The 27,151-nt window shown below is 44.2% G+C and overlaps 1 protein-coding gene across 2 annotated transcripts in view; it reads left to right on the forward strand.

Annotated features, from left to right (window-relative positions):
- The window catches only part of LOC108162452, an 82,185-nt gene that overhangs the window by 9,327 nt on the left and 45,707 nt on the right, over nucleotides 1-27,151 (forward strand). For both annotated transcript variants that reach the window (XR_001775574.2, XM_017297198.2), the window contains exon 2: nucleotides 4,778-5,359. Coding sequence is in view for 1 of the 2 variants with exons in the window: in XM_017297198.2 (XP_017152687.1) it covers nucleotides 5,024-5,359 (336 nt within the window). In the remaining variant the exon portion in view is untranslated. The remainder of the gene's footprint in view (nucleotides 1-4,777; nucleotides 5,360-27,151) is intronic.

Below are 27,151 nucleotides of genomic sequence, written 5' to 3' on the forward strand. Positions count from 1 at the left end.
CATCAAAAGGGATGACTACAGGACACAAGAAGAGGGAGAAAGTGTGTTAGCCGAGCCAATTTATTGCTTATCAATTTTATGAGGGCTTGTGAGGACCGCTTAGAAAGAAGGAACGAAAGTTCAAAGGGCGGGTACACCGGGAAAGAGAATGACATAGCTTGTAGAAGATATCAAGATGATAGAGCAGGCCTTCTGGAGAACCAAGAGATCGCAACTGATCAACCAAAGAACCGCAAGGGAATCGGTACTCCGTCCTACCCCCGTTCGCACTCCTTCTTTCTTTTGGTATAAGTATATAATTCATTCCATCTTTTCACTCTTCACTCTTCGGCTTTCTCCTTCTTCATCGTTTGCTGATTAATCAACATAACATATACACATGTCAATATGTATGAGTTTTTGAGAAACATTGTATAATTACACTCTGCCTCCCACTCATCATGATCTCGGCCTTATTGTAAGTGTTACCAACCTGAAAGGCCGTTGCCATTTACAAGCAGCTACAGCCCAATCAAGGCATCTTAACTCTCGCGATGACTGCTGTAATGATGATGCTTATTGGCCCATTTCAGATATATCTCTCTCACTCTATCATCAAAAGAAAAAGGGGCCAAAAGCATTTGCGTGTGTGCCATCCGCCATCAGCCATCAGCCATCAGCCATCAGAAGCCAGAGTCCAGAGTCCAGAATCCAGCTGCAATGATCGCTGTGCTGTTGTGGCCATGTCCATTTCCGGATACTTGTGCAAATGAAGTGTGTACACAAAGTATCATTCACGCTATCATTGACACCAAACAAGTGGAGGTTGGCAGGAGACGGGGACGCGGACGGGGCCGCGAACGGTGGCTGGTTCGAGGGCAATGACGGCAATGGCTGCGGGAAGGTAAATGAAGGGGCGGAACAGCAGCAGCAACAACAAGTTTGTTAACGAAGTCATAAGTTGTCTGCCATCGAACGTTGGGATTCCTTTTTGGTCAGGCCAATAAAAAAAGAAATTTTCCCAGAATTCCCATATATGCTTATGTATATGTGCATATGTATGTATATGCGATTATCTGTGTGTATGTTCTTATAGAGTATACCAGTGTTTGCATTCATTCATTTTACGCACGGCTCGAGGCACGAGGCACGAGGCACGAGGCACAAGGCACGGCACGCAACGTGAGGTATACTTTAATCCTGCGAAGATGCCTGTTTCACATAGTATCTTTATAGTATTTACTACAGTATTTACATATATAGTATTTGGTATACACTACATGGGACTTGCTTCGCTAGCACGCGTCGATATGAGTACAAAAAACGAGCCGCGACGACGACCCAAAACTTTTTAATATCATAGAGAGATACATATATTATCATACTACCCATCGATCCATTATAAACAAGCTCCTTTTCCCAAAACGCCGTTTTCAGATATTTTGCGTCCTTTTCTTCTCTCATTCATCATTCGGCATTGATCCGCTCTGATCCAGATTCGGCAACCAGATAGCTACGGTCGCTTTCTTTGATTGAGCACCTGCGCAGGTGATATATCACAGGAGTGTGGATACCAAATTTGGTGGCTCTAGCTCTAAGGATCTCTGAGATCTAGGCGCTGATCTTAAGCGACAGGCAAGGCCGACCATGAAACGTGTGTGTTTTGTTTATCCGTTCTAGCTATAAAAATAATACGATCTGGTTCGGATCTGGTATGTACCCATTTTAAAAATCGGGTATACAAAAAAAAGAGAAATTCAAAAATAATGTAAAGTGTGTGAAGGTGATTTAAGACTGTTAAGAGATGCAGAGGGTATCTTTATTTCGAAATTAATTTCGACTATAGAATTCGGTTATTTTTCACCGTGTCATCCTCTCTCTGTATCTGTATCTCTAGCTGTCTGCTGTGGGGTGTTATCGGCGAGAGTTGAAATTATTGCAAGCAAAATTGATGATTACCCAGCTGAAGAGGAGTCGGATAGAAGGGGGACACAGGGGAATGCAGGTGGAGGCACAGTGTGGCTGCTAGTAGCTTTTTTTGCCTTTGCCAGCCATTATGGAAACTGCTCTCCCCCCACGCTTCCACCACTGCCTTCCCGTCTTCAGCCAGCCACATCAAAGTGCAATTTTCGCAGAAGCTTTTATTGCATAGATACTCGTATCAAGCACCTCCCCCTTTCAAGCATCAACCTCACCGGCAAACCCCCTCCTACGTCGCCATCACACCACAGCAACACCAGCCCCCATTCATCGTGCTCATTGCCAGCATCATAATCATTATCGGCTGCAGCAAGCAACATCAACAAAATAACAAGGAAAGGCTACCTGTGGGGTCCGAGGCACATCCATCGTTACCATGGCAGCTGCCTCTATCGCGTAGGGATTCGGGTTCCATCTTATTGTATTCTTGTATTATCCACTAAGACTACTCGATCAAGAAAATATGTATTGTAGGTGCAAGAATTGCAAGTACTAAATATACTTCTGTGCGTTTCAAACATATGTACACATGTATGGTGTTGATCATAATGCCTTCTCCGTGGATATTTTAAAGTTAATCTTAACCGTGTTTAACAGCAATATTTTGCTATGATCAAACCCGCCTTACTCGACATTCAATTTAAATTGGAAAAGTGAAAATGATTTTTCTCCTCTGTACACACACACACACACAGCAAATGAAAATCAATTTTCCACTTCTTATACTGTCTCTGTCTCTGTCTTTTGTTCATCTTCTTCTCCGCAGCCTCTCCCAATTCTCTCTCCTCCTCTGCTTCTTTCAGCTACCTCTTTCATCTCGATCCAAAGTACTTTTGATTGCAAGTGAAAATAAAAAATACAAAAATTGGTTTATGTATTGTTTCATTTCCTTTTGCTTTCTGCATTAATTATTGAAAATTATATTTTTGATTTTTGCACGCACACTTTTCTTTGATTGAAGTAGAAAGACAGGGGAAAGAGGAATGGGAATGGGATGGTGATGGTGAAGGGGAAGGGAAAGGGGAAAGAGGGGAAAAGGAAGATATTGCACACACTATTTGCCATTTTCTTTTGTTTTATTTTATTTTAATTTTTGTTTGCGTTCGTTACGGCCGTTTCCATTCCGAAGCTGCAATTATTTCCATGAAATATAAAATGATACCTCTCCTTCTCAGCCGGCTTCCGCCACCTCTCTTTTTCCAACAATAGTGCCTGAGAATTCCATTAACTTGCACTGAAATGTAAACTGGAATTTACAATTCCGTTGAAACGAGTTGTCTGGAGGTGGGGAATACTCGTATCCGTCGAAATATTGATTAAGGGCCCAGCCCACACCACGAACTATTTTACATCCCAATATCACCTGTAATCCGCACATAGAGCACGTCTTGGGGGAACGGTGAGAATTTAGAAAGCATAACATGTCCATAACAATAACATTGCACAATTGCTTAAATCGAACCCTATACTGACATTGTTAAAACTTCATTTGCTTATTTTTAATGCACATACCTACATAAGTATACATTTGTACATATTGTTTTAATTTATTTATTCAGTTTTCAGTTTTCTTCCTGGACTGCCGTAGAAATTGCAGCATCTCTGCCCGACATTTGAGTGGGCTGTGGACTCGCAATTAGAAATTGTTCTATTTGATCATTTGGCCTTGATCGATTTGAAAGTCTGCACATCGAAATACAAACATAGGTATATACATATGTTTGCGTGGGATCCAAATATTGTCAATATTAAGAGTTGAATTGGGCATTTATCGGCTAAATACGTATCGAAACGTGTGGCTCAGGAACATCCCAGATTGATAGGTGGACTCATCCTACGGAACACCCCAGAAATGGGTGACGAATTGTGGCCTTTTATTTGTGGTGCTTTTTCTGAAGTTAAGCCAGAAGTGCAGGGAAGTCACATGCAATGTGCTCCGATGTGTCCTGATCCATTTCACAGAGTTTACAGGATTCCAGCTCTACTTCTACTAGTTTCAATTTCTGGAGGTGATATCTCAGGAATCACTGGCCTACCCTCACTGGCCTGGTCATTCCAGTATTTGATTTACCCCTTTAACTCCCATTTCCCGGTTGATAGCCCCTTCGCACCTTGCTGACGAGGGCATCTGCCATTTCGATTCCCTGTGGTGGGCCCCAAGCTGATTTGATCGTGATATCGTGGCTGTCCGAGAAAACGGAGATGTGAGTGCCTCGCTGGAAGATGGTTGATGGTTCTTGACGGGCTTACAATGCCCGGTACCACCACCAACTTGGACCCATCGATGCATCGGTGTAGCAGATCTGAGATCCGGCTGCGCTCAGATGCGCCCAGAGAACATGCATGTTGCAATCCCTTCAACTGTTAATTTGAACAGTGAAGGTTTTGATAATATATATCGCATATATATAAATGTGTTTGGGGTTCTTAGGTCTCTTTTAGTTTGGAGACACTCTGCACCCGTAGTGCTCCAATACAGGCCTTCCTCCTGATGAGAATAGGCACTGCAGGTACAGCTCTCCCCGCCCCTAAAGCATCTGTAGGGCATGTTATCTGGAGAAATCTGAATAACATACAAAGTCGAAAGAATTGGTTCACAGAATCATCTGTAGGAGGAGGCATGGGGTGTTTGGGGAATGCGAGTATTTTTTTCGTTGAGTTGCAAGCAATGAGCAACCATTTTACTTTATTTTGTGTTTTGTTTTGTTTTGTTTCACGTATCTCTCTATATTTTATATATCTATATGTATATGTATATGTATATGTCTGGCACTTAAGAACAAGTTGAACTTACTTGTTTGAAATGTTTTCCTTGCAGTGGCACAAACCCAAAAACTTTCTACTTGCAACTGGTAGCCGGCCAAAAAGAAAGGAAACAGAACGAAGCCAAAGACAAGCAAGCACGCGGCAACAACAGCAGTGTGGCAAAGTGTTGCATACTTGCCAGCCACTCACCCAAATAGGAAAGGAGTGAAAACGGATATAGTACATATACAGATATAGTATATCCGCACACATATCTGGAGATTGAAAGAGCGAACAGAAGGAGGAAACGACCGGCAACATGCTGTCGTCAGCAATAAATAAAACAGCACGAAATGCTGCCAATACGTTCCATTTGCTGGCCATCCTTCTCTATTTCTGCTCTCTAGTGCAGGGACAGCAGCAGCAGCAACAGCAGCAGCAGCAGCATCAGTTGAAGTACCAGCAATTGCAATATCAGATGCAGCAGCAATATGAATACCAGCAGCAGCAGCACTACCAGCAGCAGTTCCAACAGAAGCAGCAGCAGCAGCAGCAACAGCAGCAACAGCAGCAACATCCACTGACATCCACTGCAGGACTCGCCCATCAGCAGCACGATGAAACAATCGATTTGCTGTCCACGCAGCCCACACAGGTGAGTGACAATCAAAGACATGCCAGACAGAACGTATAATAATTGTCGAGTGGAGAGTCTAGGGATTACCCTCCAAGCTCCAAGGAAAACATTGCGCAAGAACCTCCTTGGACGGCGGCTCATTGTGTAATTAATTGAATTCTTCGGGCTACCACAGATGCGGCCACATCTGCACTGTCCCGGAAAATTGAATTTGATTTTGTAGAGCTCCAGGTCCGAGCAGCAGCTGCAGCTACTTAGAATTAAAATCTCCCATTGCCAACTTTTCGTTTTTCCATCGGTCCTTGGTGGTTGGGGATTGGTGGATGGGCTTCCACCTCCAGCCACTTGCATCCACTGCCAGCCACTGAAACTCAAGTTCAATAAGCTGATTAGCTCAATGAAGTCAGCAATGAAAACGAAATAGAAAGCGCCCCTCGCTCCCTAGCTCCCTGGCTCCCTAGCTTTCTGGCTTCGCGATACGTTACAGCCACCAAACCACCCATCAATCTTCCACACAATTCAGGCCATTAATGATTCATTTCTTTTTCATTGACTTTAAGTTGTATTTAACTAGCGAAGAAACAACGGAAACCGAAAGTTTTAGCTGAAGTCTTAGGTTGGACTGATAATAAAGTGGCCCTGAAGGCTTCTTCTATCAAGTGTGCAAATTATTGTTGGAGGTCCGGCAAAGTCATGTTGCAGTCGGCAGTCGGGACTGCCAATCCTATCCTCAGCGCAATTATTCTCCCCAGAATGAAGGTTAGTCTTCTTCAATTTCTTTCTTCGGACTCAACAGATCAGACATCACTATCTGGCAATCAGCTGATAGGAGGGATCAAGATATAGTTGACTTTATATATGTAGATGGAGAAGCATTAACCCGTGTTCAAGCAGATCTCTCTCCATCAAAATCTTATAGTAGTTCTGACATTGTCCGATATGGCGCCCCTTTTGTCCACGGAGTGCCGAGATTCCAGGTACATTTCCACACTTCTCTGCAATTCTACATCAACATCAACAAGTTGCACATGCTGAAAACCCTGGCAGCAGGGGCAACCCTATTAATTTTACACACGATTTGCTGCTTTGCGTAGTTTTTCCACATGAACATTCCTGTCACCGACTTCTTACATCGCCCGCCCTGACTGGCACCCGCACTCGCCTCGCACTCCCCGTGCCATTTTGGACCCAGGGCTGGGCTGGACAAGCTTTTGTGATGGGCAAACCCAGCCCTCACCCCTCACACCCCCATTCCATCCCGCGGGGAAGCTCGAACGCCAAAGCTCTAAACAAACTTTGGAGGACAAAACGGGGCAGCGTTTTGTAGATTTTTAAGTCCCATAAATTTTAAGTGTCAATATATAAAACCGCATATGTGCGGGGCCAACAATGAATGGCTGCAGATTCAGAGGAGCAGGGTGGATGGCGGGAGGGCTGAGAAGTACCGGACAAGAGAGGAAGGGAAGGGAAGGGAAGGGCAGGAATGGGTCGTGCGAGTCGAAATTCATAAATCCAAACGTGGACGAAACGAAATGGTAAAATAAAATGCAGCCAGCCGAAGCAGCAGCAAAGCTGGGTCTGCTCTAGAGATGGTCCGTAATTGCTGTGAGAACTATCGTTCGCGGACTCTTTGCTGAACTTACTCAAGAGCTACAAGAACGACTACAGGGACTATTTACTGTATATTAGTGGTTATATAGTACACATGTTACAGCTATGACTCTTCCGTGGTGACGTAGATTCGATTCAATCGCTAGAGGGATGCAGGATGTTTTCATAACCAAAGTCGGGTTTAATATGGCCACTCTATTCAGCTTGAAGGAATCATTAAATGTACATAATATCCCTCCAATAACGTCTTGCGATTCCCGAGACCATTTTTCGACTTTTTAGGACCGGACGGACGATCAGAGGCCCCTGATTGATGTCCTATCGCATATCACCCTCACTTTCATCACTCTGGCAGGGCCCAGTGCCAGTCACGACTCACGCACCCATCCCCTGGGGCGCACACGTAAATTATATGAATGGGGATTTTTTCTTTATAGTTGCGCGTTTCGTGTCTGAGGCCGAGGGCAGTGCTGGCCAGAATCTCTGGCTGGCCACGCTCTCTGCTGCTATGGCTCCGGCTCTGGCTCTGGCCCCGCCAACCAGCACACCCCACTAATCCCCATGCTCCATATGGTGTCTGGGGTCTTGTGTGGCTTTTATTTTATTGCAAACTTCAAATAAAAACAGCAGCAAAAAGTTGTTAAAAAAGAAAATGGTGCAAAAAAAAACATACGAAAAAGTAAACGAGAACGAAGAAGAAATATTGTATGAAATAAAATAGCAGCAACAATTCTTGCATTCAAAAAAAAGCGGGAGGGGGATACACTAACAGTCTAACAGTCCAACAGTCCGAAAATTGTGACCAAATCGTGATAGGGTCTTCTTACCATGAGTCCTGCCCTGTCTTTAGCTGATAGCTGGGGCAATCAAATCAATTTCAGCTCGTAGCAATCGAAAATCGAAAAAACTTGAAAGAGCTCATCAATCATGGCGCCGGCCCGATCACTATTCTACTGCGGCCAAGGCGAATGATTTAGTGCACACATCACTGATTGATTGTAAGTTTGTCTATAATGTTACTGTAGCAACTTTTAGCAGAGTGGCTACATCAACGGGCTCTGACTATACAGTACTATCTTGGATAGTTCTTAACTAGCTCGACCTAATCGGGAGTGTACTTAATTACGGCTGTTGTCTTCGTATGCTTGCGATCGACGATTGTTCGTTTTAATACGGTTTTTGGTTGGAAATGGTATATAATTCGATGCAGATAGCGAAACGGATAGCAAAAGGTTCGAGCTACGTTTAGTTCAAATTTCAAGGCCAGCGCGCGACAGATCGGGAAGGCGAAAGAAGGAGAGAAAGACGCGAGAGAGCGGCTGCGCAGGCAGCTGCCATTATGAAATCATACGAGCTGGTCTGCTCCCCCAACGCACTCTCTTTTCGGGTCCTAATTTGCGCAGTACAACTGCAAACGCTCTGTACGACTTCATCATGGCTACTGCCGTACGGAGCATATGTATGTACATATGTATATGTAGATTACAATGTGCTACAGTGGGCAGTGCAAGAAAATAAAAAGAAATTGGGTATTCACTTTACTGCTGCACCAGTCGCTTTAATATGTGGATTATTGGCTTATTTTTGGCTGCGTAACCCAAAAACGGCATTCTGGATCACATCGTTCCGTTCAGCACTTGGCCTGTTTTGATTCTTTGCAGTGACGTTCAACTGTTCCAAGGACCCAAAGAGATCGCTGCTGCGGATATACAATTCCCCATGCTGTCGCTGGATGACTCTTGTCTTATTCAGGGCCGCATAGAAGCCAGGATTGCCGCATACTTACACGAGTATAAGAGCTGAACTGATCCTTAGTGACAATTCAAGGCTGGCTTTCACAGCCAGCTCATCCGCCCTATCTTGGTTGAGGTTAGACTGCTCACGGACTGCTGCTACGTGATGTTCTGCTTAAAAGTCCGGCGCCCATGTACGCAGAAGCTCCACAGAAGCTTGCGGTGTAGGAACACCCCTGGAAAGCAGTCCTGGCGTCCTTTCGTAAGGTTGAAGTCCTAATTGGGCGTGATAAATGTACGTCAACAATTTCTTGGCAGCGCAACCTGTGGCAGATTGCGGCGAATCAAATTGAAACTGTAATTACATATTTTGTAGCATAATTATTAGGGAAAGCAGCTGGGACAGCCGACAGAGAGACAAGGAGGGTGGGCGAAGAAAGTGGGAGGAGGGCAAGGTAAGCGCAAGCCCCATCGAGACGCCGCCTCAGTCAACGGAAAATCTGAAAATCGCTAAAGATTAATGACGCACAAAATTGAGCATCATTAAAGAGAGTGAAAATGGTATTAAGTGCAAAACACACACCAACAGAAATGGTGGACTGAGACAGGAAGTGGGGAAGGGGCGACTTGGCGAAGTGGCGAATACAGAAAGACCGCACACTTAGACAGAAGGAGGAGGAAAGAGCGAAGAGAGAGTACGTGCATCACGCAAAGCGGAAGAAAATGGCGGCAGAAAACTTAAATACGAAAATGTCAGCCCAAAAATGAGCTGCCAACAACAACAGAAGGAAACGGGGAGAGGGACAGAGCGAACGCGAGGGATTGTGTCTGTGTGGAAGAGAGGACGGAACAAAAACAATGTTTCCACCCACGTGGGCAGCTTTTCGGGCTAGGGCCGAGCGTCGGCGTGCCAATGGATGGCCTCTTATCCGTGTAACAAGTAGTAGGGCCAAGTGCCGCGTACGTGCAGTGGAGGCGGAAGTGGCGTGTGTGTATCGTCACAGCCACAGAAGATGAGGAGAGTGTGTGAGTGTGCGGTGCGGGAAGGAGCTCGGCTAATGTCTTGAGCACGTCGTCTTGTGCAGACTCCTCAGCACATCTCATACTGCTCAGTCCATCAACATCAGCGAAACTGACTGATGGCAACAAGTTGGCCAACTATGGTTCTTCATAAACATTGGTTAGGCAGGGATAGGGCCCTTAGCACATGAATAATACAATGAAGGGTAGAAGGTCCTTACGAAGCTACTCGTCCTTTGGTAAGGGGTGTCATACCCATGTCATACCCTATAAAAACCAGTCGGAATGTCTGATTCGAGGCACTCTCTCTCTCCCACACTCGTTCTTGTATGGCTGTTCGTAAAGGGGACGTATTGATTTATACCTAAATGACAAGAGGGTCGGATTGTGATAGGACATGGACAGGGCACACCACTTATCTCTCTCAGTTTCGCGCGCACTTGTTTAGAGAGGGGGCACAACATTGATGTGGGAAACGTCAGAAGAAACGAGAATGTTCGTATGTTAACTTTGGCACCCCGTATATTTGCCCTTTCCACTTAATGACCAATACTTCCTAGATCTCCACTATCCATACCGCACAGTCCGTTAAATCCTCGCCTGATACTTAAAATATAGCGGGCTTTATAGGACATAAAGTTACCTACAAATGGCCTGTACGATATCCTTGAAGTGCCCACATGTACAAAAAAACAGGGAAATATTATTAACGACGAGGAACGTTGTGAGTTTCTGCGGAGACCGCAACTCTACATTTATACCCGATACTTAGTCAGTATGGCTCTCCTTCGGCAGACGCAGCGAATATTAAACGACACGACAAAGAGTGCGTGCGAGAGAGACAGAAAATCAGTCTGAGCGTGACGTCGGGCGCTGCGTAGCCACTGCAAATTGATTTGTTCCTATTGGCTATAAAAATGATCTGATCTGATCCAGATTCAGCAGCCGAATAGATATGGTCATTCTCTATGATTTTGCGTCCTTTTGATTCGTCCTTTGTGGGGGCGGAAGGGGGTGGGGCGAAATTTTGAGATATACTTTTTATAGTGAGATCTAACAGAAGTGCGGATACAAAATTTGGTAACTCTAGCCTTAATAGTCTCTGAGATTTGTGGATGCCCAGATTTTCGTCCTTTGCGGGGGCGGAAGGGGTGTGGCGAAATTTTGAGACCAAACGGTCAAGGTCCGATATCACAGGAGTGTGGATACCCAATTTGGTTGCTCTGGCTCTTATAGGTTCTGAGATCCTTGAACTCACATTTTGCAATTGGCAAAACCGACCATGAAACCTGTGTGTTAGAGAGAGAGAGACAGAGCGAGAAAGAATGAAATTGTTTTCTTGATTCTGGCTATAATATTTATACGATCTGGTTCAGATTTTACACCCTAGAACATTTAGTCATCCTCTACGATTCTGCGTTTTCAGTTTTCTTGTATCTTTGAAATTGTGGATGCCACAGATTTTAGCCCTTTGTGGGGGCGGGGCAAAGTTTTGAAATACTTGTATCAGTGACATATCACAGAAGTCCGGATATTAAATGTCGTTGCTCTAGCTCTTATAGTCTTTGAGCACTAGGCGCTGATAGGGACGGACAGACGGACGGACGGACAGACAGACAGGGCTCAATCGACTCGGCTATTGATGCTGATCAAGAATATATATACTTTATGGGGTCGGAAACGATTCCTTTTGGACGTTACACACATCCATTTTCACCACAAATCTAATATACCCCAATACTCATTTTGAGTATCGGGTATAAAAACGAGTCGTAACGTAGCACTACAATAACCGTTACACTCAGTCAGTTCCACGAGAGAACATGCCACGTATAATAGTCCGTGTGAAAAATATGGTGTTCTCAAAATGGTGGCTTCGATAATGATTTCGATTTTTAGCCATTTTCAATGTATTCAAATAGGGAAACCATTTCATACTCTTAATTTTGATTCGGAATGATTCTCACATGTTTTAATACTGAAATTTTGGGATCCGAGTAAGCTGATAGGACGTTAAACAGTTTATCTGCGTTTTGTCGCATTCAAAAAGAAAACTTGGAGGTGTTCGTGTACCTATTTCTATGGTATGCCCTATTTTTGATCCTTGCGCTTCTTTCGCCAATTCCCCAATTAGGACAGATTGACACTCGCTTTTATCTGGTCCATGATCAAGTACCTTATGAATAGCAGGTGTAAGCTGTTTGCTGGGATCCCGTTCCTTCAAAAGATTTGCCGGTTAGGTGGCACCGAGACTCGCAGCGATTAGGATTTCTTGCAGAGCTACTAAAAACGCGTGGATATTGTTGCTTCTGGCAAAACTTAAAACAATTGATAAGAGGACGGTCTCGTAATTTCTCGTTTAATTCTTAGCGGTTTTTACCAGCTAATTAAGTACAAAGTAAACATTTATTGTTTGTTTTAATAATACTGAGCGACAAAATTAGAACCTTTGAATGTACTTTCTAGACACTAGACATTAGGTCGAGGGCCTGGATGAGAAAATCACATACTTCGATTTTGAAATATACCACCAAAATCATTTTTTTTAAATTCAAACGCGTGATTTTTGACTTTGCACACTTGTAAAACTTAAGGTCGGCATCTGCAGCGCCGATATCCACAAAAATTAATGGTTTAAAAAGAGAAGTACGACCATTTACAAGTTCTTTGATTTGGTCGAGTGTCTCTAGAGTGGATACACCTGAAGATGTAGCGAGCCAAGGTTGAAGTTTTCTACTATTTTTAATGTTATTTCAATTTCGCCACAACTTTTGTATTTGTTGTTGTAGAAGGTAGTAGTATTAGTAGTAGTAGTGGCTAGTGTTTTAGTGGTATTAATTCTAAGGACAATGAGCTAATATACAAAATATCCAAGGAATGTCAAAGGTACTAATTATTTAGTAAATCAACCTCCTTTTATTGTGTAACCAGAACAATGAAAGAATCAGCTTTGAATTGATCTTCTGCTGTGAAGATTGTATACTCATCTTAAATAACGGTAAAATAAAAAATATCTAAGTATTTTACCAAACGAACATCGGCCAAGTAACCAAATATGGAATACCCAGCTATCATGAGACACAAGGAGACTACAGGGGGTTTCACTGAAGAAGAGTACGGCACAAGAAACTTGGCACCTAGAAAAAAATTGCTCCCTTCGGCAATTTAGCACATGATCCGTACAGAACTATCGAAACAACGCATGCACTCCGTCGATGTGTTTTCGGCTTCGCTGCTTTGGACACCCTGTGTTGGCCTTCACTCTGCTGATTGGGGCCTCGGCCGCTCTCCCAATGCCAAGGGTGGCTGACTTCTAATCCGGCCAAAAATTGGCCCAAACGCAGCGTTGGTTTTTCCGCTGCGCGCAGTGGGTGAAACGGACAAATTAGCTTTAATTAAATCAATTTTCGAATTAGATTCTCTAAGATCTCTGTGATTAAAAATACATAATGGAGTATCAAGTGCTTTTCTTAGTAGTAACATCGATATTCATAGAGCTGCACGCTTTCAATGTCTCCACAATTCCAAAAAGGAATTTTGGGCGAATTTTCACTGGGTATTGGATATTGTTCAAATAAATGAATTGTTTTAAATTTATTTTTGTTGTTGAATAGGAAGTGTTTTGGCATTTTTTAAAAACAAATATTTATAACCCAACCCATTAATATTTCGTATGTTCACAGTTATAGGTATTCCTTTTTGTAGAGTGTCTAGTCTAAAACTAAAATCAGTTGGTAATTTGGTTTAGTTCGATTATAAAATTTCACAAAACCATTGTTTTTAGGCTTTTTTCTAGGCTTTTTTGTTTAGTTTCAATGTCCCAATGCCCCAAAAAGGTCACTTTATTTAGAATTTAAGAATTTTAAGCTTGCTTTCGGATCCTAATATAGAACCATCCAACCAAAATATGATTCAGTACAATAAATTATTTAAAAGTTGAAAACACAATTGGATCTAAAAAGTTCTTTGATTTACATAATACACATAGGAAAAACACTTTCGACGATACTAGTTTTTACAAGCTAGATTGGCAGTTTCACTCACTGTGCTGCGGCCTGTATTGCTTCGCTATCGCCACCAGAACGAAAGTAGCCCACCCCCAGTAGCGAAGTCCAAAAGTGGGCCATGAGTGTTCCACGGGTGTTCTCTTCTGTCCGAGGAAAAACTGGACATGGGAGTTTTTTTAATTGCAAGGCGAAGTGCATTCGCGCCTTGCTTTGGGGACAGACAAAAAGAAGATCTCTAAAGCCCAATTATTAGCTTACAAAGCTGTTTTTATATAAAATAACAAAAGGATTCATTTGATTGTTACAAGTATTTACTCCACACGGAGTTTCTCCATAGCTATTGCCTATGCATAAAGAATAAAAATTTTATTTTGAAAACAACAAAGGGCCCGTGGTTAGCTGGACTGCTGGACTGGTGTGTTGACATATCGCTGTTGTTATCTACATATTTCAGTTTCATTTATCAAGTATCATTATTTTATTTGCATTCAAATACTCACGGTCCACAGTGGGTTAAACTTTATGGACGGACTCAGAAATGGACATGGCTCTATCGGGTATTGATGCTGATCAAGAAAACATACATATACATATATATGTCGGATTATAATCATTCTCAGTGTATTCTTAGGTGTGAACTACGAAATTGTTCGCAGTGTTCTCTTCCGTTGCCTTCTTCACAATTTACCGTTGGTTCACTGTCCACTGTCCCATTTCTGGGCAGGTGCTAGTGAGAGAGTGAGAGAGGATTAATAGGGACAGTAGAAAAAGAGCGCGCTTGAGCGCGTTCCTCTGCGGCAATGTGTGTGGGTACGAAAGAGAAAGAGCGACAGGGTAATTGCGTCGCAGACAATGATTGCCTTAGCGCAGGGGTCGCATAGGAAAGTGCGCTGCTGCTGTGCTGCCGCTCAAGTACACGTGTACACGTACAGTGATCGGCACCAACGCAATAACACTTTTTATACCCGATCCTCAAAATGAGTATTGGGGTATATTAGATTTGTAGTAAAAGTGAATGTGTGTAACGTCCAGAAGGAATCGTTTCCGACCCCATAAAGTATATATATTCTTGATCAGCATCAATAGCCGAGTCGATTGAGCCATGTCTGTCTGTCCGTCTGTCCGTCCCCTTCAGCGCCTAGTGCTCAAAGACTATAAGAGCTAGAGCAACGATGTTTTGGATCCAGACTTCTGTGATATGTCACTGCAACAAGAATATTTCAAAACATTGCCCCGCCCACTTCCGCCCCCACAAAGGGCGAAAATCTGTGGCATCTACAATTTCGACGATACGAGAAAACTAAATCTTATCTATATATCCATATCTAAACCATATCTATCAGATTGCTGAATCTGGATCAGATCAGATAATTTTTATAGCCAAAAGGAACAAATCAACTTGCAGTGGCTACGCAGCGCCCGACGTCACGCTCAGACTGATTTTCTGTCTCTCTCGCACGCACTCTTTGTCGTGTCGTTTAATATTAGCGGCGTCTGCCGGAGGAGAGCCATACTGACTTAGTATCGGGTATAACTGTAGAGTTGCGGTGTCCGCAGCAACTCACAACGTTCCCCCTCGTTTACTATTTACTATTTTACCTGCTGTCTATGCACACAAGCGCACTGCAATATGTGCGTGCCGACCGCTGTCTTAGCGGAATGGAGTCTCAATACTCAGAAAGTAGCTGAGAGTTTTGGAGTTTGTCAATAGACTGTCGATGAAATAAATCAAAACTATGTAATGAGCATCCAAGACTCCTCTATTGAGTTTTGGCAGTGGCCAGGGGTACCAGCGCGGTGGGCACTGACTTTTGACAAGGCACAAGCCTCCGAGTCAACGACAGTGAAACAGGATTACCGTACACTTTTGACGGAGGTAAGCCTTTTTACGGGCCAAGAAACCAAACAGTTGAGTTATTCATGAAGGGGTGTGAGCAGGGGCTTCCAAGTGCCCGAGTAGGGACTGCTTTCAGCGAATGTTCCAGCCTACAGTTGTAGGTACATATATCTTTTTCCGAAAAGCGAAGTTTAAAATCCGAAAACCAAACCAATTTGCAGCTTTTCGTTATAAACTTAACGCGAAATAGTTACAAACTAAAAACAAACAAAAAAACTAAACAAAAATCCTTTGACTTTGTTTCGCCAAAAGTTGCAGAGTCAAGCGGGGACTCGGTCGGCGGCGGCGGCGGCGGCGACGTTGGCGTTGGCAGTGGATCGAGCAGGGTTTAAGGGGTTGTGGTAAGGGCGTAAAACAGCATGAATATGCAAAAATAAAAAGTGTATTTTTTGTGGGTTTCCCTTTGTTGTTGCTGCTGTTGTTTTATAGTTTTGCATATGAAAACATTGAGGCAGTGGCGGCTGCCCCTGTTACTGCCTCTGTTGCAGCTGCAGCTGCAGCTGGTGGCATGTGATAAGCGCTACTAAAGTCCCATAAGCTCACGGCATTACAGCAACAGCAACAAGCTGCAGTCCAAAAAGTATGCAACGAACAGAAGAAGGTGCACCAGCACCACCATCAGCAACAGCATCAGCATCAGGTGGGGGTACAGCCAGGCCCGGACTACAGCCGGCTGGTTGGAGGATGACCCTGTTAGAATGATGCAAATTGACTATGTGAGACCGAGGATGGGTGACTCTAGCAACATCAGCACCAGGATAAAGATCTAGAATTCATATGGATAGAGAACAGCTGTTTTAGAGAAAAAAAAGGGAATAGGATCTCCACAAGTTTGATGACGATTCCCAGATGAGTTGTTTCCCTGTCCATGCAGGGTACACAACAAGTCCAACCCTCTAATGACATGTAGGATACACTACCGACACCCTCCACCCTCCACCCCCAATCCGTACAGGACACTAATATTTGTAAAATAATCCGATAGCTTTTGAGTCCGATCGCCGCATAATTACCACGTTACATTCGAATGGATTGCCTTGGCTGCACTCTGCACTCTGACCCTCGGACTCCGCCTCTCGCCAAGGACTAGTGAGGAGGGGACACAATGTCGTGCGGCAGTCTTGGATGCCATGGGTAAGTGGCTCTCGGTCTGGATGCTGATACCCCATGGTAGGAGAAATGGGCTACCAACCGCTCATTGTTTGCTTCCACCCCTCCGCAAAGGGTTCGACTTCTTGACCACCCATTGTCTACTGTTCGTGTTGTATTTAGCAGGGTGCAAATATTGCTGCCTGCTTGGATACCAAGGTTCCCAAAGACAAAGCCAGAGGCCAGCCAGGAGCTGGCCATAATTGAATAGGTTCCGACAATGAAAAAAGATAGAAAGGGTCACTGGATAGAGGGCCGAGGACAAAAGTTAGCACGCATACATACGTATGCATACGGTTCGGCTCAAACAAAAGGACTAAGGCTACAAGTTGCTCCTGGAACATTAAACCTGGAAAAATGTAACGTAATCCCCTGGACGGGAGGCTATGAAAAACTGCTTCATTAGCACAAAAGGTTGTAAACAAACACATGGATCCAAATACATATACATATGTACAGACAAGTACGAGTACGAGTACTTCCTGCCCATAGAGATGGAGGCATCTGGAGCCGCATCCGATCCAGAGGCCTGCTTTGCCCATGGACATCGAATGGGCTTCCAATGGACTTTGACTGACGGAACAACATTATTGCAAATAATTAAAGCAAAATGCAAATATTTAAGAAAATGTACGTACATTGTATTTACATTGCCGGCTAAAACTTGTTTCATTTCAGGGATTCCAAACAAATGCAAATAAAACGAGGGGGAACGTTGTGAGTTGCTGCGGACACCGCAACTCTACGGTTATACCCGATACTAAGTCAGTATGGCTCTCCTCCGGCAGACGCCGCTAATATTGAACCACCCGACAAAGAGTGCGTGCGAGAGAGACAGAAAATCAGTCTTAGCGTGACGTCGGGCGCTGCGTAGCCACTGCAAATTGATTTGTTCCTTTTGGCTATAAAAATGATCTGATCTGATCCAGATTCAGCAATCTGATAGATATGGTCATTATCTATGATTCTGCGTTTTTAGTTTTCTCGAATGTGCAATATTGTGGATGCAACAGATTTTCGTCCTTTGTGGGGGCGGAAGGGGGTGGGGCGAAATTCTGAGATTTACGTTTTATAGTGAGATCTAACAGAAGTGCGGATACCAAATTTGGTTACTCTAGCCTTAATAGTCTCTGAGATTTGTGAATGCCCCAGATTTTCGTCCTTTGCGGGGGCGGAAGGGGTGTGGCGAAATTTTGAGACCAAACGGTCAAGGTCCGATATCACAGGAGTGTGGATACCCAATTTGGTTGCTCTGGCTCTTATAGGTTCTGAGATCCTTGAACTCATATTTTGCAATTGGCAAAACCGACCATGAAACCTGTGTGTTAGAGAGAGACAGAGCGAGAAAGAATGAAATTGTTTTCTTGATTCTGGCTATAATAATTATACGATCTGGTTGAGATCTTACATTCTAGAACATATAGTCATCCTCTACGATTCTGCTTTTTTGGTTTTATCGTATCTTTAAAAATGTGGATGCCACAGATTTTCGTCCTTTGTGGGGGCGGAAGTGGGCGGGGCGAAGTTTTGAAATATTTTTGTAGCAGTGACATATCACAGAAGTCTGGATACAAAACATCGTTGCTCTAGCTCTTATAGTCTTTGAGCACTAGGCGCTGAAGGGGACGGACAGACGGACGGACGGACAGACGGACGGACGGACAGACGGACGGACGGACAGACGGACAGACAGACATGGCTCAATCGACTCGGCTATTGATGCTGATCAAGAATATATATACTTTATGGGGTCGGAAACGATTCCTTCTGGACGTTACACACATCCACTTTTACCACAAATCTATTATACCCCAATACTCATTTTGAGTATCGGGTTTCAGAAAATAGATGAGTAGCAGCTAAAAGAAAACGCAGTTGAATAAAACGTTCCATTTTATGGCACTTTAAGGCTGTACTCCCTGTAGTACTTCCTCCTGCCCTTTCAAAATGGCTGTGAAAATGCTCAAATTTTTTTGGGTGGTTTTGGTTGCCTCTTTCACTGCACCAGCCCGTCTGCTGTACCGCCTTGGGCTACCACTCCTCCTGCTCTCCACACACGCCCCCGTTCACACTTTGGCGTTCAGCTTAGCGCTCATTTAAATGTTGGTCAAACCTTCGTTGCTGCTGGACGGAGACGGGACCCAGGGCGAGGGACAGGGGCAGGGGCAGGGGCAGGCCGACATACATTCTACTATATGTATGTGCATATAGCATATCTTGTTCGCACGGCATTGTATACAGGCACAATTCTGTATATGTATGTGTGTGCGTTGCAGAGATGCAATTCGATTGCACACGCTCGAGTGGGCGACAAGCGTAAAAATGCAAATATTTACAAATATGAGAACGAGACCAGATATTTGCCGCCCTCTGGTGTGGGTTTGGTGAGGGTGACGGGTAACGGGTAACGGGTGACGGGTGACGGGTGAGGGATGAGGGGTATGCCGGATACACTGCCACATTGTATAAGCCCATTCCCGATACGCGGCACTTCCTTCTGCCTGGTTTTAAAAATAAATTTTTCGGGCTTAATCAACTGTGTTAAGAAATTTTCCAGTTTGCAATAAGAACATGGAAACATTGTTTGAATCGATTATTTCGATAAATATTTATATATCGCTGAATTGCCAGTCTCAACTGGGGAAGTGTATTACAGGCTGCAGTGGAAGCTGGTGCAGGAAACGGAGGTGGAACTGGAGGCCAACGCCAGCCGGCTGAACAATGGCTGAATGGCTCAATGGCTGAATGGCTGAATGGCTGAAAAATAGGCAATGCCTCACTCCCAAAACCACTGATACCGCTTCGTCTAACACCCTAGGGGGATTTCATACGTCTGTCGTTGTCTGTTGTCGTTTGTGTGTAAGCTTACCGCGGAAAATTTGTTGCCAATATTGCCAGCAAGGTGCACAGGGCCAGAGCCCAGCGGAGAACTGCAACTGCAACTGCAATTGCAACGGCAGCGAAATCAACAGCAAACTGTCATGTTAGTGCATATACCCGTACATCACCCCCGGTCCCCCAGCACGCCCCTCTATCCCACACAACGGGCACACACAGGCGAGCTATTTATTCGTATCTCTATCTCTATCTCTATCTCTATCTGTGTCTGTGACTGTGTATCTGTGCATCTGGCTGTTAGCCTGTTCTATGTGCCCTGTATATGTTTGCATTTTGTATTTATAACGTGATATCGTCGACATTTTGTCTTGTAATTAAATTTCCTGTCCTGTGCTACCCCCTCTTTACACGGTTTCCCGACAACACCAGGTTTTCCTTCCTCTCTCAGGAGCGGAACTCACTTCGCTATATATCTCTCCCCATATGGAATATGGAATATGGAATAAACGTTGGGTTCATTCAATGGCCACCAGAGCGTGTCCAGAGGTGGAGGTGAAGCAGGGGTAGCCGACCTCGACCGTGGTGCTACTTCAATATACACCCCATCAATCCTGCGAAAATATCGCTCATACGCTGCTTAAAACTGCACGACAGCTGATTTCACTTGACTTGAGGTGTTGAGCCAAGAAAAAATGGGCACATAGACGGGACGAGAAGGACGAAAAGGAGAAAAAAGAAGCGAAGCGAAGAGGGAAAAGTGAAAAGGGAAAAGGCCAAACCACACAAGACCAGGTCAACAAGCTCTGGCCAAAGTTCAAAAACTTGTGGGTTAAGCAAAGATTTATAAAGCGCAGCCTTAGAGGGGGCACACAACAGAGCAGTAGGGGGGTAGGGATAGAGAAAGAAAAGGCAAAAGACAGCCTGAAAGAGGGGGAAGGAAGACGAAGGAAGCGATTTGAGTTGAGGCTTCAAGTGCCTTGCATCCGAACAACGCACTGAATTATTGAGTGGATTGTCCAATTGACAACGAAAATGACTTCTACAATTGTATCTGTATATGCACGAGTATCTACGTACTCTCATTTGTGTGTACGTGTGTGCGCGTGTGTGTGTGTGTGTGTGTGACCTAAGGTTTAATGAAGCGATTGCCAGTTGTAGTTACCGTCAGCATCTAGACCCATCAATACATAATCAGACCTCCTCCTGTGAACGGATCCCGGCCCGGCCATTTGTCAATAATTGTTCAAGTCATTGCATTGCTCTTGGTGGAATCGCATTGAATCACATTGAATCACACTCGGCCGGATTGAATGAGTCAATGAATCTGAATGATTCATGAGTGTGCCACATGAACTATGATCGCTTTGACCCCAATTACCTATGATTTGACAACAACCAAAGCGAACTTCGATCTTTTATTTCTTAGGCGTTAACGAAATCGTTGGATAATCGACTAAGCTGTCGCCAACGAGCCGTTTCTCCAACATTTCCAGAATCATAATTACCCGGAACGCCGCTCAGTAGTTTGCTTCTAGTATTTTTTGTAAAATAAAGCTGTCGGATTCCGAGGAAAGTTTAAAAACCTGGAGTTTCAAATCTTTCGAAAAGGTTGGTTCTGATGCCAATGTTTTTTTGCCTGTTGCTGTTACACTGTGTGTTCATTATCTTGGGGTATTATCTCTGGGGTATATCTGACTTAATGCTGCTGCTCAAGTCGATCTCAGGAAAGATAAAGAACAGAATATGTCAAAAATCAGCTTCTGGAGGCTGAGATCTCCTAGGAATACCTCATCTTCCAGCACTAGCCCTGGAGAAGCAGTTGCTGCTGCTTGAACTAGCTAAGCAATAGTTGTGATACTTGGGTTCCCAAAAGTGTCTTATGGGATGGCAGTATATGCCCAGAGGCGTATCTCTCCTGTCCCGAACATATCCCCATCCAATATGGGCTTTAATTTAATTTATTTCTCAGGGCTCAATGGATGAACAACAGGAACATTTCAATCAAAGAAAGACCAACTCTTCACAGGGACAGATTTTGATGATAGCACTGGAAAAGGGTTAACAGCAGCGAGACATTAAGCCAGATGAATGGCCAGAAGGACAGAGGGACAGACAGTGTCCCCCTGACAGGGGGAAACACAGAGGGACAGATAAAGAGGAGGAAATGGATTGCTTATAAGTATTTGGCAACAGCATAAAAAAAGAAACAGAAACGAGGGGGAACGTTTTGAGCCGCGGCTTCTGCCGCTACTCGGTCAGTAGGCAATCTAGGCGCTCATAGGAACGCACAGACACACATGGCTATATCGTATATTGATGCTATTGATATCGATTAAGAATATATATGTATACTTAATGGAGTCGGAAACGCTTCCTTCTGGGTCTTTCACCACAATCATAATACACTCCTCTACTCTCTGACGTTTGAGTAACGTTGGAGGTATAACGAGGGGGAACGTTGTGAGTTGCTGCGGACACCGCAACTCTACATTTATACCCGATACTTAGTCAGTATGGCTCTCTTCCGGCAGACGGCGCGAATATTAAACGACACGACAAAGAGGGCGTGCGAGAGAGACAGAAAATCAGTCTGAGCGTGACGTCGGGCGCTGCGTAGCCACTGCAAATTGATTTCTTGCTTTTGGCTATACAAATTATCCGGTCTGATCCAGATTCAGCAACCGGATAGATATGGTCATTCTCTATGATTCTGCGTTTTTAGTTTTCTCGAATGTGCAATATTGTGGATGCAACAGATTTTCGTCCTTTGTGTGGGCGGAAGGGGGTGGGGCGAAATTCTGAGATGTACGTTTTATAGTGAGATCTAACAGAAGTGCGGATACCAAATTTGGTTACTCTAGCCTTAATAGTCTCTGAGATTTGTGGATGCCCCAGATTTTCGTCCTTTGCGGGGGCGGAAGGGGGTGTGGCGAAATTTGGACACGAAACGGTCAAGGTCCGATATCACAGGAGTGTGGATACCAAATTTGGTTGCTCTGGCTCTTATAGGTTCTGAGATCCTTGAACTCATATTTTGCAATTGGCAAAACCGACCATGAAACCTGTGTGTTAGAGAGAGACAGAGCGAGAAATTCTGGCTATGATAATTATACGATCTGGTTGAGATTTTACACTCTAGAACATATAGTCATTGTCTACGATTCTGCGTTTTCAGTTTTCTCGTATCTTCGAATTTGTGGATGCCACAGATTTTCGCTCTTTGTGGGCGTGGAAGTGGGCGGGGCGAAGTTTTGAAATATACTTGCAGCAGTGACATATCACAGAAGTCTGGATATAAAACGTCGTTGCTGTAGCTCTTATAGTCTTTGAGCACTAGGCGCTGAAGGGGACGGACAGACGGACAGACGGACGGACGGACGGACGGACAGACGGACAGACAGACATGGCTCAATCGACTCGGCTATTGATGCTGATCAAGAATATATATACTTTATGGGGTCGGAAACGATTCCTTCTGGACGTTACACACATCCACTTTTACCACAAATCTAATATACCCCAATACTCATTTTGAGTATTGGGTATAAAAACGGGTTAACGCACTACCAACAACCGAAAAACCACTCAGAAACATAGGTATGAAGATTGAAGGCAGCAGAGAGAGCGCGACACAGAAGAAGAGCCAGACAGTCGTAGAGGCTATGCATAGTTCATAGCATAAATTCCCATCGCCAGGCGATGCAGGAAGTTGCAGTGGCAGGTAGCAACAGCAACTCACATACACACACTGACTGACTGACTGACTGACTGACTGACTGACTGACTGACTGACTGACTGATCGATATTCAATTGAAATTCAGTGGTTTCCTTTATGCAAGGCAAAAGTTGTTCTCGGATTCCTCGGAGCTAACTGACAGGACCCGCACTTTAAAGCCAACGAAACTCGAGCTTGTTCGAAGGACCAAGCGCACGTCAGGGCCATTAATAAAAGCAATTATAGGGATTTTTCATTTAAATTCAATTGGAGCATCCATGTCGTTGGGTTGGGGCAAAGGGAGGTCGTAGAATGGGCGTGATTTTTCCGATACCCCATCGCTCTCCTCTACTCCCTACTTTCGCTATCTCAGAGCTTCTGAGGGCCTTGGCCTCACCTCTTACCCATCATCGCAGCGTGTGAACTTTTGTTGTTCTGGTTTTGGCCCCGAAAAACTTCTTAGCACATGAGAAGATGGCAGACGATGGCAGTGCTGGCGACGAAACTTTTTTTATTGCCCATGCAAACGATCTGGCTAACAAAAACCCAACAAACGACAGAACAGCAAACAGTAAAACGAAAGTGGGAAAAGAATTCCCATTGACATTTAAATACCACGTTAAATTGCAATGCGAATGCCAGAAGGCCAGAATGCCCGAATGCCAAAAAGTTTTCAAACGCCCTAACGAGCAGAGGCTCTTGGGCAGAGCTTAGAAAGCCATCATCTTGCCAATGCTCCCCGGCCATCTTACTCCAGCGAGGGTTGTTCGAAAGAAGCAGCTTTCCCCGCCAAAAATGAACTGCATTTCAGGGTCTATAGCAGGATTAGCTGAGTCTGCTGGAAACAGGCACTGGATAAGGCAAAGGAACTCTCTACGAGCCACCATTCGGCAGTACCAGTTCTTGCTAACAAATAAATAATAGAAACACCATTGCTCAAATATCTCCACGAAGTTCAATAAAGAGTAAACCGAGAAGGAACCGCCACTACTGAAACTTCAGCAGCTGCCTCTTCGGAGGCTTAATTCATTCCCATGAAAATCTTCGATTAAGGGTAGGGACACAGAGGAGTAGAAGAGTCCAATGAAGACACACATGACTATCGTATTATCATGGCCATAATAAAAATACATCCAGACTCGGAATAAAATTACGAGTGCTTTAAATGCATTATGGCGAGTGTCATTTAGTACAGTTTTCCACAAAAGTTGGCTGGCTGAATGGCCAGGTCCGTTGCTGTTTCTGTGGCTGCTGCTGTTGCAGAGAAAGAGAAAGAGGGGTGTTCGATTGTAAAACATGCATTAATGTGGCCTACGTGTGCACTTGCACGAGCTCGCATTCGATTCGATCCACGCGCACAGCGGCACGTAAAGCAATTTTCAATTAATTTCCAGAAAAGATGAAGGTGGATCGAAAAATAAGAGGAATGAGTTTCAGCCAGGCAGCAACTGGGGCGGAAGTGAGAAATGAAACGAAGAACTGATGCCAACACACAATGCTAAAGATACGACAATGTCGGGTGTTGTCCGCCTGGAACCGCACTCACTGACACACGCTCACACACACGCATAGCTGTCAGAAATCTGCACTTCCGCTTTTTTGTCGATGGGTCGCCATTGCGGCGGAAGTTGTGCGGTAAATGCATTTGCCTCTCTGAGCCTCATCCTCATCCACATCCACCCACATCCACCCACATCCACCCAGATCCACCCATATCACGCACTCTTCAAGTGTCTCCCACCGCAGCGAGTGTGCGTGGGCCAGCTATAATGAATATTCGTATGATTAATGGATTTATCCCGCTTGTAATTGAATTACTTGCCGAAGCAGAAGCGGCATAACGAGGTTGGGGCAGAAAAGAACCCTAGGACGCAAGAATTTAACATAAAACCCAATTTAAGTTGATGTACAAAGCCTTGGCCACGATGATAGCCAGTAATGTGTAAATGAGGCATTAACAGGCCCATTGCCTCTTCATTAGCTGCGGAAAAGTGGCCGAAAGTGTGCTGGAAAGAATATACATAAATACTGCAAATATTTGGGCAACATTTGAACAAAGTATCGAACGAAATCTTTCCGTTTCAATGGATGTATTACTGTTTTACTTATACCTCTTGAGTAGCGGTCATAAAAAGATTAGCACAATTGCTGTGGAAAGTAATCATTGTAACATATCACTTACAGATCATTTTTGAACAGTGCTGGAAATATGGCTTTAGCTGACATCTTTTCAGAACTCTCCAATACTTAAAGCTTTATTTCAGTGTTGGGAGATCTTTATGTTTCCTGATTCTACCTAGAACCGTTTTTCCCACCGCAAAGCATTAAGCAGGAAAACAACCGATCGAGCCTAGTAAGTACAATTACAATTCAACCTGACAGGTGGTACAGCACTGGCGGGGTCGTAAAGAGTTTGAGGCCTGGAAAGTGGGCCACGATTGAGCCGCATTAATGCCAATTTGCGACCACACAAAAGTGCCATTTCGATGGCAGGCATCTGTGTGTGCAATCGGCAATGAGCACGCCTGGCCATGACCACCATGGTCATATTCTCAAATAAAAGGATTCATAATCCACACACACTCACACAGACACATACACACAGGCAAGGCACAAGGACATTAGTTTGGCAACTCTCGATGACCTCATCCTCATCCTCGTCCTCGTTCTCATGCTTCTCCGCCTGGCCTGCTCCATATTGTGTGCCCCACTTTGCTGGTGACAAATGTAAATTTGAGTATGGCTCTCTTAGCATATTTTCTGTATCCCCATCCCTCTCTCTCTCCGTCCCCCTCTCAGCTGGTGTTTCTCCCCCTCTACTAGATAGCCATTCACTTCGATCTGTCTGGCTGTAATTGAAAAGCGTCCGCTGCAAATTGACTGCTCGAGTGACTGGCCTGACGTGCACACACGGAAATACTTTCGACAAAGCCTGTAGCGCTCTCAACCCACGTCTACGCCCACCCCACCTCCTCCAGAGGGATGGGAGTCTGGTCCACAATTCGATCCACCATTTAAGCAATGACCCCAAAATCAAACTGTCTCTCGTCACACATATAAAATTCGCGACAAAGAAGAAAAAAGTTCAGCAAAATTAAAAATAAAATTCAGAACAAATTCAGATACCAACTGAAAAGCTGAGAGGCCTCAGCTAAGCTAAGAATACGACCCAATGGATACCCTGCGTGCATGAAGAGCATAGTTCTCTAACCTCAAGGCAGAAACAAAGGATGACTAAACGAATATAATGTAATATAAGGGCTGTGACTATGGTACAGATTGGAATGCTGAGAAATTTAGGAGATTAGTTCATTCTGAAATTCTTCAGTTGATGTGCTACAGAAGTCAACAGGTCAACAGACTTGACCAGATCAGACGTTACATCTTGCTCACTCGGCCGAGAAAGAGACAGGAGAAAAGATAGACCGCGATCGCAGGGAAATCGTTTTGTTTATGCCGGCCATGGGGATGAATCTATCTTGTACAAATTGAAATCTGTAATCTATAAGATACGAAAATACCTTATGAATTTTCATTTTCGGTTTCCGCGTATCCTCACAGATTCGTGCCATGTTTCGCAATAATATTATTTGAGTCTGGGTACAAAATTGGGTTGCTATAGCTCTTATAGTCACTTAAGAACTAACCGACAAAGAAGAATGCTTCCTTTACGACACTAATTCGCCCCCCGTACTCTGTTAGTACCGGTATAAAAACCATATTAGAACCAAATTAGCAGCGATCTAAAAACTGTTTTAACTGAAAAAAGGATCAGAGAATACTTTGGTCATCTCACTCAATGAATACCAGTTTGTTTAAGTTTAAGTCGCGGCACACTA

The sequence above is a fragment of the Drosophila miranda genome, chromosome XL (genome assembly GCF_003369915.1).
Source record: "Drosophila miranda strain MSH22 chromosome XL, D.miranda_PacBio2.1, whole genome shotgun sequence".
NCBI classification, from domain to species: domain Eukaryota; kingdom Metazoa; phylum Arthropoda; class Insecta; order Diptera; family Drosophilidae; genus Drosophila; species Drosophila miranda.